Raw genomic sequence first — 14,735 nt, forward strand, 5'->3', positions numbered from 1 at the left:
ATGAATCCATGTTATGACCCACATCGTGATGAGTACTACCTACCGCTGAATTTAAAGGACAGATATACATTACACTTTCAGGCTTCATTTCGTGGAATTGTTTGATGTCCATATGAAAAGAGTTTGTAGTTATACTAACTCTCCTCTGTCCGATGGATATACAGGTATCCTGAATATTTGACAGCTGTGTGTGCCACTTGTACCTGATGATGCCGCAAGTCGGTGAGACGCGTTGTACTGAGAAATAAAGTCTGTGTGAAAATTACAAACTCTTTTAAAGTACAGAGTTTAAAAAACAGTCAATAGACTATTACTCTTTGGTGGGGCACAGTGTTAGCCTGCCATGGTTCTACATTCAAATGAAAAGAGCACATTATGGTAGATAAATGGAGTATCAGAATGAGTAATGAATACATATATAAGAGGGAGTCTTAAAAATGTTTCAACGGAGGAAGAATTCAGAATAAGCTTGCAGCGGTAGGATGACCATATCTTGAGGCTCGTTGTAAACAACGCGGGTTATAATGTACTCCCTTAGTTTATGTAGCGTAGAAAGGGAGAAGGCAAACCTAGGAATACCTTAATTGAGGATGTGACTAAAAGACTTGGTGGGGAATGGAGTGAGAGCAAAAGGGCAGACCCCTTAGAGATGAGTTGGGGGGAATGACCCAAGGTGACCTTGCCCCAACTGATATTGCAATGAGTAGGGAGAAAAATATTCTATTTTCGCCGACATACTATATGCGTTCAGTGGTCAATTAAAATAACTCAAAAGGTTTTTTCCTCCAATTTTTCTTATATATATATATATATATATATATATATATATATATATATATATATATATATATATATATATATAAGTAAAATAATGTGTAACAGTTGTTAACTTCTTCAATTAAGGCTTCTGACATTAAAATTTTTATGGATATGAATATTCATATTAGCGGATGACGCCGTTAAAAGTTACTGTTGCGGCATCTCCCGCAGTTTCTTGTAAAATGAAATACAGTTTGTGTTGGGTGGTTTTAATCGATTTCAAGATCCCGGTTTCAAACCATGGTTTAATTTTGAAAATTTTCAACGGTAAATGTAATATAAACCACAGTAGTTTAATTCGGAAAAAAATTCTTGTGGTTAGAAATGACTGTCGTTGTAAACATTTGTGAAATCTCGGAAGGTAATGCGCCAATTAATCGATCACGACACGGGTGTCGATATGTTTCGCATCGCCGTCTTGCTAATGTTGAATTTGATTTATTTGTCCACCAATGTGATTTCGTAAAAGGTTTGTAACGATAACAGTTTATAATGGAATACCTCTACGTTGATGAAAAACGAGTTTCATTAGAAGCATTCCGAAACGCACGACAGGTTTTTTGTCCCAAGGGAAACGAGGAAAACGGCAAGGAGTGAGCAAAATCGTTCCACGGGGATGTAAATTTACCCTTGGAGTAAGTGCTTTCAGACTGCTTGAAAGCTCCGATCTAATCCGCGAAAGGTTCTCGCCGCTCTGTCGGGGGCTCTCGTAGTGGAATTGCTTCGCTCCAGGGTGGCGCGCGGGGGAGCCGCTTGCTTCTCGTCGGCAATCCGAGAGTGGATATTGTATTAGCACTCATATTATAATCCCTCGGAGTCACTCCTGCGAGGGAGCGCGCACTTCATGTCCAACGACGTCTCTCGCCCCTCCTCCTACCCCATCTTCCACCTCCCCCTCACTCCCTTCCTCCCAAACCCCCTTCCGGGAACGACACGCCCTCCCCCCCCGAGACGATTCGGCCCGTCGGAAACAAGAGTACACTTTTTAGGTCGGTGGTGCAGCAAAATACCACCCGTGGAAAATGCACATGGTGCAGAAAAGTTTTGCTTGACATTTCCCCCTTTTCCTCGCTCTCCGTTTCCGCCCTAATGTGGGTGGTGGCTCTGAAGTTCTTACTCCGTCTCCAGTCACGTTGACATAAGGAATTCATGTCGTTACCCGTGATAGTGGAAGAGGTGAAAAGCGTAGTTGGAATCGGTCGCAGATAACTTCTCATAGAAGTGATTGACCGTAAATTATTGAAAGCGATTCAGAGATGATTGGGCACGATTGCAATTGGTTTTAAATTACACAGAAATGCATTTCAGGTAATTAATCCAAAGTAAAAATTACTTGTTTATTAAATAGCAATTGCGTGAAAAGTGATTGATAGTTTTTGAAATGATTGATGATGAGCTCATCCGCAAACAGTAAATAATTTCGTTTGAAATTGGTTTCATTTGTAATTTTCTTTTATTCTTCGGTATTATTGCATTTTAGTTTTCCCTGGAAGACGAGAGCAATTTAGCACACAGCGTTTTGCAACATGTTGCATTTATGTAATGGTACCAATAAAAATATTCTACCGCCGTATGTGATGAATTCACAGCATTCCCCTTTTGCCATATCATTTTCGTAGGGGCTGAATTCGGGACGGAACACACTGTCGGATATTGTCATCCAGTGACACCCATTAAGTAGTGCAAATGTATACTCATATTGCAATTTGGTGACACAAGTGCCAGCACATTAAAAAAGTTTCGGCTAAAAATAAAGTTACAGTTTAAAATAGTCCCACATTTAAAGTACACATTGCATGGTACGTAACCGACACGATCAATTGAAATACTTTCTCTTATTTAATCCTGAATACTGGTATTCCTTAAGTAAATAAATAATTTTCTTTTCCTCTCAGCTATAAATAGATCCAGGCTTAGTGAGTGATTGAAATTTCTGGACGCTCGGCGTGTGGATACGATTTTATATTGGGTGATGGAAACACGAAAAGGAGCAACTGATATGCACCATTCTCATTTTCCACCAGAGGTTTGCAAATAATGAAAATTTTCATTTGCCCACATTTTCGATTATCAGTTGTAACTTTGGCATAGCTTGCTGTGGCTGTTGTGGTAAATATTTACACCAGGAAACGCCCCTGGATATCCCCTATAGAACACAGCAGGAAAATACAGCACATGGTACAAGACAGTTTCTTTCAATATGAATCTCATTCTCATAGGATGCACATATGACCACTACAGAAAAACAGAGAAAACTTTTGTTTCCTTTAATACTCATTTTTCTACGGTATTGACCTTAGTGGACTATAAGGAATTAATGCAAGATGTGCAGGATTACGTTTAACCATAACCAGTGTAAGTTTATTGGTATTCCTTCATATTGAAACTCACACCTTTAATATCAATGTGCAATTAGAACAAATGCGATTAAAATCATTGACATGCATCAAAGCTTGGTGATCTAGAACCCCAAAATTACAAAAGAGAAAATTTTGTTTAATGAAATCACGGAAATAGTTCCATACAGCGGCTAAATTTTTAGTGTAAGATTATGTAACACAAATGCCGTAGAATGTTTAAAATATTTTTAATATTTCAAGGTAAGCACACACAAGGTATACTCATGGCTGCATGCCTCTCACAAGACCACAGGCTTAGAAAATCAAACAAATCACTTAAAAACAACACGCCCAAACAAAGCCAGAGTGGTAGAGTTATTTTGGAAAAGTATCATTCCTAAGTATGATACCCCAATATTAATCTTGCTACCCTACATAACGTTAATAATCAAACTCTCTTCTGCCATTTCTTCCCAACACACTTGTGGTACTCACACCACCCCCCCCCACTAGATCGGGGGTAAGGTTCTCAATGATTGGAAGGTTTATGGGCAATTGTCTTAGTTTGTGTCGCAATTGTTTATTCATCATTATGCCTCGGTATAGCTCTATGCGGTATTTTCCCGTATGAATCAGAATCGGAGTTTTCCTCACAAAGTAAAACTACGAGTATAATTCAGGATCTCGAAGACTTTAACGCATTTACCTGGCGGAGGAGATCGGCGCGAATCAGGGCAAATGGCCGGGAGGTAGTTGATGAAATTCGGGCGCTGATGGATGGGCTGAGTGCGTGAGTGGGGGGACAGGGGGAGGGTGTTAGGCTGGAGGGTTTCTCGTGAGAGCCTAGGGTGAGGCGGTACTTCGGCTAAGGCGGCTTCACTCAAGTATATGGTTATCCTTGTGGATGGTCTGGAAGTGGACTGATTGGCCCCACTCTTGGAGGATGAAAGACTGGGATGGAGAAAATGGATTTTTTGGAGTTAGCAGTGAGGTGCAAAGGAATGGATAACGATTGAAAATGCTCTCTCGCGTTAAGTGTATTTGAGGCGCCTTAAATCCTTACTCAATTCCTTTATATCTTAAACGAACGAGTGGTAAAGGAATGGTAAGTTTTTGCATAAATGAGACCCTGGTAGACTCGTAGGGTAAGTTTTTGGATGGATGAGACATTGGTAGACTGGTTGTTCATTTATGGCCTTGAGCTTAGGACTTAAGCCATCTAGATATGCAACAAGGAAAAATAGAACTTTATTCGAACATACGAGATAAAAGTGATTAGGAAAATATGACGTATATACGTAATAATACTTCTATTAATCGGATACTGTGAATTAACGTAAAATTAATTTTATGGGAAATAATAAATATAATTAAATATGTATGCCATAATCCAATTATTAGCAATCTCTTACTATTGTACATTAAATGAAGACTTAAGGTCTCATTATTATAGATTATCAAAGGCACATTATTATAATAGTTATTTAGTGCGTATAACTTTCCATATGAAATTTTATTTAATGATAAACGCAATCGTTAAATGTCCCCCGGGAGAAAAAAAGCCATATTCTTAACAGAAGTTTGATTTATGATGGGTGTTGGTCATATATATTTGTTTCATGCTGGTGAAGCAGCAAATCTTTAAAATTACGGTTTTCCCGTAAGGAATAGGAACTAAAACCTTGGAAAAATATTTATCAGTTATTTTAAGTAAACTTGGTGCTATTTTTTCTGGTTATGACACCCATAAATTTTAAGACCCACATAATTCGCCAAGTCATTTAGGCTTTCTTATGCTGCTACTAATAGTGTGTCAAAGCTGAATCCATTTGCAAGAAAATAAATGGAAATATTTTCGGATTATAATATCCGGGAAGTTCCCAAGTATTTTGTCTCTCTCACACATAATTGCGATGGGGCTGCTTAAAGTGTTAATTTCAACAGCCATATTGACATCCATTGACAAGTGTTCGTCTCATTAAACAAAACTCGCCAGCTAGCATCTGTTTGCATCTTCTCTCTTTTCCCTCGTCGACAAATTTAATGTACACACCGTCTGCCAATTATTTGTAAAGTTAGTTACCAACTTATGGGAAAAAAAGTCGACGCAAACAAGCAAAGCAATTGAAGTCATTAGGAGTAAACAAAAATCAAATTAATTTTGTTTACTCCCTATGAGGGAATATTGTTTGTGAGTCCATCGAATATTTTGACATTCCCCTTGGCCTGCATTTTGGCATCGTTTTATGTAGTTACCGTTATGGCATTCGTGTATAACGTGCAGGGTTTTTATGTAACGAATCACGCACCATTTTTTTGGGCATGCATAATTACTCTCCAAAAAGATTCGACTAGGTGTATTATTATTTATGGACTTTTGAATTTCAACCTCAGTAGCCAACAGACGGGTTGATTATTGTTTTATAAAGAATATTGGAATAATACTTTGGTCGCCTCTCAATATTTCCTCCATTTTATCTGCCTTCTTCGGATTTTACCTAGCAAGTTCCTCTGTTCTTTTGCCATAAAAGAAACTTCCTTGTTGGTCTTTTCCATTTCAAATTGACTTTCTTAATTTATCTTCTCACCCACAATACGCAAGGTTCCATAATCTAGACTCATCCTCTTGTTTCAAAGATCAAATTTCAGAGGCAAGACGTTGAGCGAATATTGAAATCTAATGAGATATGGGTTTGGGAAAGAATGGAAAAATTAAGATGAACAGAGAGGAAGACTGGTTAAATGATTTTAAATATGTCGGGCAAAGAAAGGACATTTGCTAGGTAAAATCCGAAAAAGGCAGATAGAGTTGGCGAAGAAAATATTGAGAGGTAGTGGGATGTTGACAGCCTTGAGGCGTTAGGTAAGCGAGGTAGGGGAAGGAATGCTTTCTGGACTGCGTCAAGGAAAGGCATGTAGAAGGTAAGAAGCTCTGAAGAGGGATATACTTAAGGATAAATAAAAAGAACTTCACGCGTTACGTAGAATGTAATAGTCATTAGGGACCGTACAAAACCTACCTTAAATAGGGTTTATCTTGAATTAACCTTCATAATTTGTCTAATGATTCATTCTGACCAAGGGAAAAGTCGGAGCAGATCCCGATTGTGTTTTAGAGCATAGTACTAATTGAAGACGGGGATCGGGTTGGTTTGGTGGCTAGTGTACTGGCTTTCTACCCTGAGTTCTAATCCCGACTATGACAGGACTTTTCAGTACCCAGTCCCAATCCCTACTTGGGACCTAAATTGGAATACACGGTGCGTCGGATGGTATTAGGTTAAAGTTTGTGACGCCTAGGATCCTTCCGTTAAGAGTTGGCTAATGCCGACGCCAGATTTCCCGTCCCCCATTCCCTGAAAATCCTTCCTCTGCCCAAATTACCAACCTATCCCCAATGATCTCACCTCTCGGCCGCCTCCCCCAAAGACGGCTACTACCACACACTGGGAGATGACCTCGGACAATCTAGAGGGAGGTGCGGGGCGAGGGATTCGTCATCCCTAGGCGGATGCATGCGCTCAGCCCGAGGGGCACCCTGCTCCCCCAGCAACCCAGCCACCACCATCCCTTCGCCGCTCACTCCTCTCTGCCGCCCCACGCATTCCCCTGGGGTTGGCTTCACTCACAACTATATCAATTTTTCCGCGAGGGAGAGCGTCTGATCGCTACTCCTCTCCTCCCCTTTCGACCAGCTGAAGGAAGGGGTGGGGGAGGACGGAATGCCCACAGGGGAGAGAGGTACGAAATAATGAATGGGAAATCGAGCCTGGTTGCTAAGCGACGACCGCTTGAATTAGAAGGGGTATTTATTGGACTCGAGCTGGGTAGTGACACCGTGTTCTATTTTTCATTGCTTTCCCAATGAATTCAACCTTTTCCGTCGAATGAAATGGTATTTGGTCGTTTGGTACCTTTTACGAGTTAGCTGCGAGGCTTCTGCCACATTCAAGTGATGCTTTCATGTCCAGAACGTATTTGCGGACAATGAGCATTTATTGGAACGAGCCCACGCTTTAATCCTTTCTCCGCATTGTTTTCGTCTGCGACTTTGAAATTTCCAATCGATGAGACATTTTCATTTCGGTTAGCTACCCAGTGTTCTGATCCTAGAATTTGTTTTATGTTGATTTCTGTTTTGTAACATAATTTATTACCTGCCTTTCGATTTGTCTTGTTTGGTTTCAAATAATGAATAGTCTATACAGGTGATTTTAAATTATTGATATTTGCCTAAACGCATTCATTAATCCCGATATAGGTTCCTCTGTACACATGTAGAAATCATCAACAGCATTAATCTTTCTGTCCTCCGGTAGATAAAACCAGATGTACTGTTGACCGTAGTGCCAATATATGCAGAGTATATGGTAAAATAATATTTTCGTCGAATTTATTCGGTGCACATCATTGAAAGGTCTTAATATTATTCCTTCAAGGTGGATAGCCTCTCACACGACTTTACAAATAAATTTCCTACTCACAGAGAGTTTTATTTATTGTGTGTTGCTATTTGGGACGAGGTTTCATCTCCATTCCCTCCCATTAAATATTCCATGACATATTCTCAAGTCACCATGCATATTATGCATATTGGCTTTGCCAACTGTGAATACCATACATTTGCTTGGTTGGTGTTACCTGTTTTTAGCTCCAGACTCCATGATGCAGCACAATATGGGACAAGTCGATCGTCCCTTTCTCCACGTTTCGAGTGGAACCAATGCCACCGGATCTTGGTGGAGTGATTGGAGTGTCAGTGAAACAGTTACCGAAAAAAGTGGCTCCTGAGACATTGGCTTCGCCTCATTGAACAACTTAGGACCACACGGTTTAGAGAATGTAAACGATTTCATGAAGGCTTTATTTTTAAATTAATGATTTATGTGGTTATGGCATGTCTCCCATTCACTTCTATCTAGCTTACCTTAATCCGACATACCTGAAATAGGATTAAAGTGTTGTGGTCATATTCTTATGTATAAAAACCATGATGTGATTTTAGCTGAATGTGTTCTCTCTACCCCAAAATATTTGTTACTATGCTTGCATACTTAAAACAGAATGCGTTCGCATCAACTTCTGCATGAGTAAAGCGTACACACTCCAACTGAAGTTTAGTCTAGCTTAATAGAATGCCTAAAAATTAATCATCTTGCAAAGGCAAAGCAAAATTTTCTTCTATGATTCCCGTGGATCTTTTTTCACGTTTCACGTATTTTTTAGGAATGAATGAATGAATGCACTTTTTCTACCATATTCGCCAACCGTCTTATTTTATCTACAAAGAAGAAACTACGAATAGTGACTTTATTTCTATTGGGCAACGCAAGGCACTCTTAAACGCCATTTATGGTTTGATGTGAGGAGGATATCGCTTTGTACTCGTGTGAAATTCACACATACCTGTAGGTTGGAGGTATGGACAGCGTTTTCAATGGTGCTTGGAAATCCCTTAGCTTTTGTATAACTAGAGGGTGTCTCTGATTTAAACCTGGAATCTTGAATCCAGTTGCCGAAAGTTTTTTCCCCTACGCCCCGCTGCCATTTGTCACAGATGCTCAAATCTAATTCATCCACATGTACATGGTACCCTGCAGGCCACCGCTAATGTGTGTGGCAGTAGGCGGTTCCACACCAGGCATGCCAAATAACGGTTAAGATTGGCTAAATTGTTAGTTACCAATAATTATGTGAAATGGAAATTATGTCAAAGACAGGAACATGAACTATGTTTACTTGTCCACGTATCTGAGACGCGCTGCTATTTACAAGCTGCACAATGAAATAAGGGTTAGATAAAAATAATGGTAGTCTGCTATGCTGCTGAGAATAAAAAATATATTAATGATGTAATAATTAAAAGTTCGATACATCTCTAAATCGCCAGCTATTTGCGCCCGAGGGGCTCGGGCGGACCTTAAAATCTTTATAATTGAATTATCACATTATCACTCTTTGCCTCAATATTGTCTTTTTATGGCCATGTTATAAGACGTATATTTTAGCACCGACTATGTAAAAATAATTTATATTGATGTAATATTTATATTTGGGGATCCAAAAGTCTCATAATGACTTAGAAGCTCGTTTCTCTGCGACAATTACTCCACAAACAGTTTTGCATGGCTTCATAAAATTAGAGCATAATATCTTTTGATACAATTCTATTGGTATTCTGGGAAAGAACTTTTAATACATTTTCACGTATGTAAAAATGCACAGTTATAGTAAAAATAGACTTTGTAACGGTATCATTTTGACGCATGTAAACGTTTTGGTCCTTCTTATGAAGAACAACAGTTTATGGTTTGCCATTTGAAATTGGGGAATTCCCTACCATAAAATTTCACATAAGTATGCAAGAATTGCAAAAATCTTATTAAATTTCTAATAGAAATTCAATTCAGTGTTTAGGGCGTCAGATACAATGGCCAACATATCCCATAAAGTTATCCCTTAATGGGTGTATAAACTTTGAAGGCAATACAAATGCTACAGTAATAGCGTCTGTTTTCAAAGCAAAGTCAGGTTTTCTGAGTTCATGTATTTACGGAATTATGGTAGTTAGTAAATGAAAACCGATCCTCCAGTGCCGTGTTCCAAGGTTTTAACTAAGCAAATTTAGAAAATCAAGGCCCTAATGAGAAAAATTGCAAAATATTGGCGAAGTATGCTCGGATATTATTTTTAAGACCCGCCGGTAAACAAATGTTAGTCAGTTCTCTCCCGCGTGTTCTGACGGGCCTCCCCTCTTCCGTTTCAGCCCGCTGCACGGTCCCCATGAGGGATGTTATCTCGGTGCACGCGTGCCCGCTGGTGTGCCCCGAGGACGAAGAGGCGTGGGCGGGTGAGGAGCGCGTGGGCTGCGCCGCCTTCGCCAGCCGCTCTTCCAAGGAGATGGAGGTGGCGGCCGCCTTCGCAGAGCGGAGCCGCCGGGAGCGGCTCAAGAACACCGCGGGTGTGCAGCCGGGCTTCGTCATCCACTACGCGGAGCGCGCCACCAAGAACCGCTGGCGGCACAAGAGTGTCACGCTGCGACACACGGACCCCCACCAGGTTGCCTCGTGGCTGAAGACGCTGCGCAACCACCTAACCGGTGAGTCGGTCCGCTCCCCAACGTCCTACTCCAACCCCACTCCACCCGCCCCCCTGCTTTCACGTCGTCCGCAGGTACCTAATGTCTAATTGAAATTGTACCTACAGAGCTAGTCCAGCTAACGCAAATACGACGGGGCGAATGATTATTACCCCTAATAATAAAATTATTCAGATAATTGAACGGTTCTCAGCAGAAACCTTTCGAATTAAGGATGAAAAATACGCTCAAAACATTTGGAATGCCTTTTTTTTGCGATGAATAATTACTCATTTCAAATGTAATGAAGGTAAATTTTAAGCAGGGCTAAGCCCCAAGTTGTAGCCCAATAATAATCGATTGAAGAAAAAAACATTCGCTTTTTCATTCATCGTAATTAAAAATTTGGCTTACAAAGTTTCTATAGGATCATTTAGGTAATACTATATTATCCGTGGTCCTCTTTTGGGAGAAATAATTACGTTTATATCAACTCTTGATGAATAAAAGGTGCTTAAATCCGTTGCCTATGAATATAAAAGTAAAAATAAACGACCGACATTATTTTCAGGTTTTTCCGTGATAACGAGTTATTTTTTCTCTTTTAATATTAGAATGAACTCGTTAAAATATTGGAGCTACAAGGAGAAGCTCTCTATATGTGAACGTAGCAGAGTTAAAACGAGGCACAGTTACTGTCAAATTACTTCTTAATCTACGTGGTTCAGGGATTCCATGGGCATTCCCCGTTAGTAGTGTATAACTTAATCATAATTAAAAATATTTTCTTCATTTCGTAAAAATTAATTTATTTTTCTATGATTCTGGATTCAAAATATAGCTAAGATATCGCATTGATCCATTACACCGGCGGACACACATCAACGTCGGTCCTAAGGGCTAACAGGGTATGAAAGACGATGAGAAAAATATTTGTGGTTATCTCATGTTTGGTCTGATGCCCGTGTTTAAACAAGGAAAATATTAACTAATATTTCTCTTTAAAAAGTGGCTTTTATCCTTTTTTATTCTCAATAATTTCTAGGGTAGGATGTAAATAATAAACAACGTGGAAGCGAACGCCTCCCATGGTGCCGATTCCCTACCGGTTTTGACGCTCATCTCAACCATTGAGCATAAAAGAGTCTAAGCGCCTTTGTGGTATTCTCGTCAGTATTTGAAAAGTGCCATATATACTTGGACTTACGTTGAAAGTTTATATTGATCTATCATTGATGATTGACCTATTGATGGTTGCCCTATCGGGAATGTCATGAAACATTGGATTTGTTCGTGGGATTTCTGATGGTTGGGATAGTAATATTTGCATGTGGTGGTCCACGTATATTTTCAAACTGTGCTTGTCGAGTGGTATAGTTCCACTTAATACTGACAAGGATAAGCAGTAACCATTTTACTCTCAAGTAGAGTATAGCCGTAAAATTTATTTTCAATAGTTCCCATTTTACACATGATTCTCCCCAGTTTGAGTTCTAGCATGCGGTTTGGAAAAATTAAACTGGTTGAGAATTACTCTGGGAAATTAACTGTGCGATAAGGAGAGTCCGCTGGGGAACTATGGGACGTATGAGATGGCGTAAAAACATTTTATTCGCAACTTTTTGTGACGGTTTAAACGTTATTTACTTCACCAAAGATTAATTTATTAATAAATAATTATTTTCCCTTGGATCATTTCCGTACATGACGAACAAAAGCTCACACATTTGTGACTTTTTCATTGCAATTCTATTTTGCAATATAATATTATTAATCAGACGTTGAGAAATATTTGTAAAATACATTTAAGTTTACAGAACTATGAAAGTATTTCCAATGCACCAAATATGTAATATCTCTTGTACAACTTTTATGAAACTTCATCCTTTCATTTACTTGGTTAAATAATTGGTTCGTAATGTTATTTAGTGCACGAATATTTAAATGAAAAGTCACATCAACTACGACATCTGAGATAGAAATTAATTATGCGCTATTGCGCCATTAAAAGTGGCGTCACTCTCACGTATGAAGTAGGTAATGGAAACTGAAATTTAGGCCAGTCTGCGGTTAAACACTGGCGCGGTAGCAATTCAGTGGGAGCTCATTACTATACACACGAAGATTAAACTGTGTGCATTAATGAATAAATGTGCTTGAAAATCATCTATACTAATGTGTAATCAGCGTAAATAATATCATCTGCGTACGCTGAGGTATTTAACCGATAAAAGTTTCTCACAAATTACAAAGAAGCGGGTACCACCTGTTTATTTTGCTTATAAATTATTCAATTGATTGAAAATTGATTTTGGAAAAAATAGTTTCCTACAAATCGTGCGGCCGAGGAGAGAATTATGCTTAACGCTCCTTTCTAACGTATTTTAAAACCAAAGTTTTAGGTTGATGCTTTAATTATTGAAAAAAAACAAAAAGTTCGTATCTATTTTCGGCGCAAATATGAGTTCGATCCCTTGGCATTGTCTATGCGCTTATTTTGTTCAGGAACACGTCCTTATTGGCTTAAGTTCTCATAACATAACGATTCCCACAGTTTGTCGTTATGGTTCTATTTAAGGCAATGTAAACTATTGCTAATTAATGGAACTTAAAAGGTCGTGAGCATTCCTTAAATAGCATCTAAATTGAGATTTAGTCATTTCCAGATGTTTTGCTTCTTGTATTTGTTAATACCATATTAACACTTGTTGAAACATGTTTTGTTGGCTACGCATAATATGGTCTGATAACCCGTAAGATTGATATACGAGGTCTGTTTAAAAAGTATCACGACTTTTGTTTTTTTTTCAAAAATTATTTATTTATTCATGAATATCTCTTTTGTTCCATTCAAAGTAATCCCCATTAGATATTATACACTTGTGCGTACGTTTTTCCCAATCCTCGAAGCACTTCAAAAATCATTTTTTGTGATCTTGTTCAGCTCCTCCTTCGAGTTAGTTTTCATTTCATCAATCGTAGGGTAGCGTCGTCCTTTCATGGGTCTCTTCAGTTTCGGGAAGTAGAAAAAGTCCTTGGGGCCAGATCTGGGGTGTACGGTGGCTGCGGAATCATAAGTGTTTTGTTTTTGGTAAAACATTCGCATTCGCAAATGTGTGAGAAGGGGCGTTGTCATGGTGCAAAAGCCAATTTTTGTTCTTCCACAAAACCGGGCGTTTGTGGCGGATTGCTTCGCGCAAATTGCGCATAACTAGCAGGTCATATTTCTTATTTACCGTTCTATCCTGTGTCAAGAACTCATGATGCACCACGCCCCTGCAATCGAAGAACACTGTAAGCAAGACTTTCACTTTCGACCGAACTTGGCGCGCTTTTTTCGGTCTTGGCTCTTGCTGCAGCTTCCATTGGGATGATTGAGCTTTATTTTCCACGTCCTAACCATAAAACCATCATTCGTAACCAGGTATGACCCTCTGGAGCAAATTTGGGTCGTCACGGACAGAGTCATTAGCAATGTTAATGTGTTGCTGTTTTTGGTCAAAATTGAGCAATTTTGATACGAATTTCGCGGCGACCCGTGTCATGCTCTAATCATTGGTAAAAATTGAATAGCATGAGCCAATCGATATGTTTAGATCCTCAGCAACTTCTCTAACGGTGATTCGACGATTGGTCAATACTATTTTATTCACTTCATCAATGTTTTCATCTGTTGTTGACGTGCTCGGGCGTCCGGCACGTTCTTTGTCGTTCACATTTTCTCGGCCCTCTGAGAACATTTTCTACCACCGATAAACGTTGCTTCGGTCAACGGTAGCTTCTCTATACGCCACAGTCAACATTTGGAATGTGTCCAGGCACTGAATTTCGTTTTCCACAAGAAATTTGGTACAGATTCTTTGATCCATTTTTTGGAACAGGCAAAAATTGAAGACAAGCTAAAACACGTCCTAGCAGCTGTCAACAATTAAGTGAACATTCAAAATGGCCACATTTTTATGCATAAGTGAGAGACGTAGTACCAACATATCACCCCAAAAAATCGAAAATCAAATATACGTAACCCGCGAAAATTCAAAATTCCTGGCACCATTTGAACAGACCTCGTTTTTTAATTTTTCGGGTACCAAGTATTCCTGGGAAACCGTAACCGGCACAGGGAAAGGAACTGACCCCCCTACCCTGAGGTGTGAATTTCACACGCTGTCGGGCTTAGTACTGGGTGAGTATCATTTACCAAACCGACCTTCGGGTTGATTACGGTGTTTATGGTATATATATATATATATATATATATATATATATATATATATATATATATATATATTATTATTAGGTAATCTACCGGTTAAGGTAGGTTTTTGGATGGACGTAATTAGTAATTAAATAATTTGTGGCCCCTAGCAAAACCCAACATCCTACCCTGCATCAGGTCCCTCTTCAGCTCTTGAGTACTTTCTTCCTCCCTTCATCCCGTCCAACATCCCTATCCTGTTATTTCCCTTTCCTCGTTTGCCTAACATTCTCCCCTCAATTAC

The 14,735-nt window shown here is 39.3% G+C and overlaps 1 protein-coding gene across 1 annotated transcript in view; it reads left to right on the plus strand.

Annotated features, from left to right (window-relative positions):
- The window catches only part of Cerk (Ceramide kinase), a 185,677-nt gene that overhangs the window by 33,261 nt on the left and 137,681 nt on the right, over positions 1 to 14,735 (plus strand). Inside the window, exon 2 of the mRNA XM_071582882.1 lies at positions 9,925 to 10,257. Coding sequence (XP_071438983.1) covers positions 9,925 to 10,257 — 333 coding nt within the window. The remainder of the gene's footprint in view (positions 1 to 9,924; positions 10,258 to 14,735) is intronic.

This window comes from Hetaerina americana, unplaced genomic scaffold, assembly GCF_022747635.1.
Source record: "Hetaerina americana unplaced genomic scaffold, ioHetAmer1.1.p SCAF_12, whole genome shotgun sequence".
NCBI lineage: Eukaryota > Metazoa > Arthropoda > Insecta > Odonata > Calopterygidae > Hetaerina > Hetaerina americana.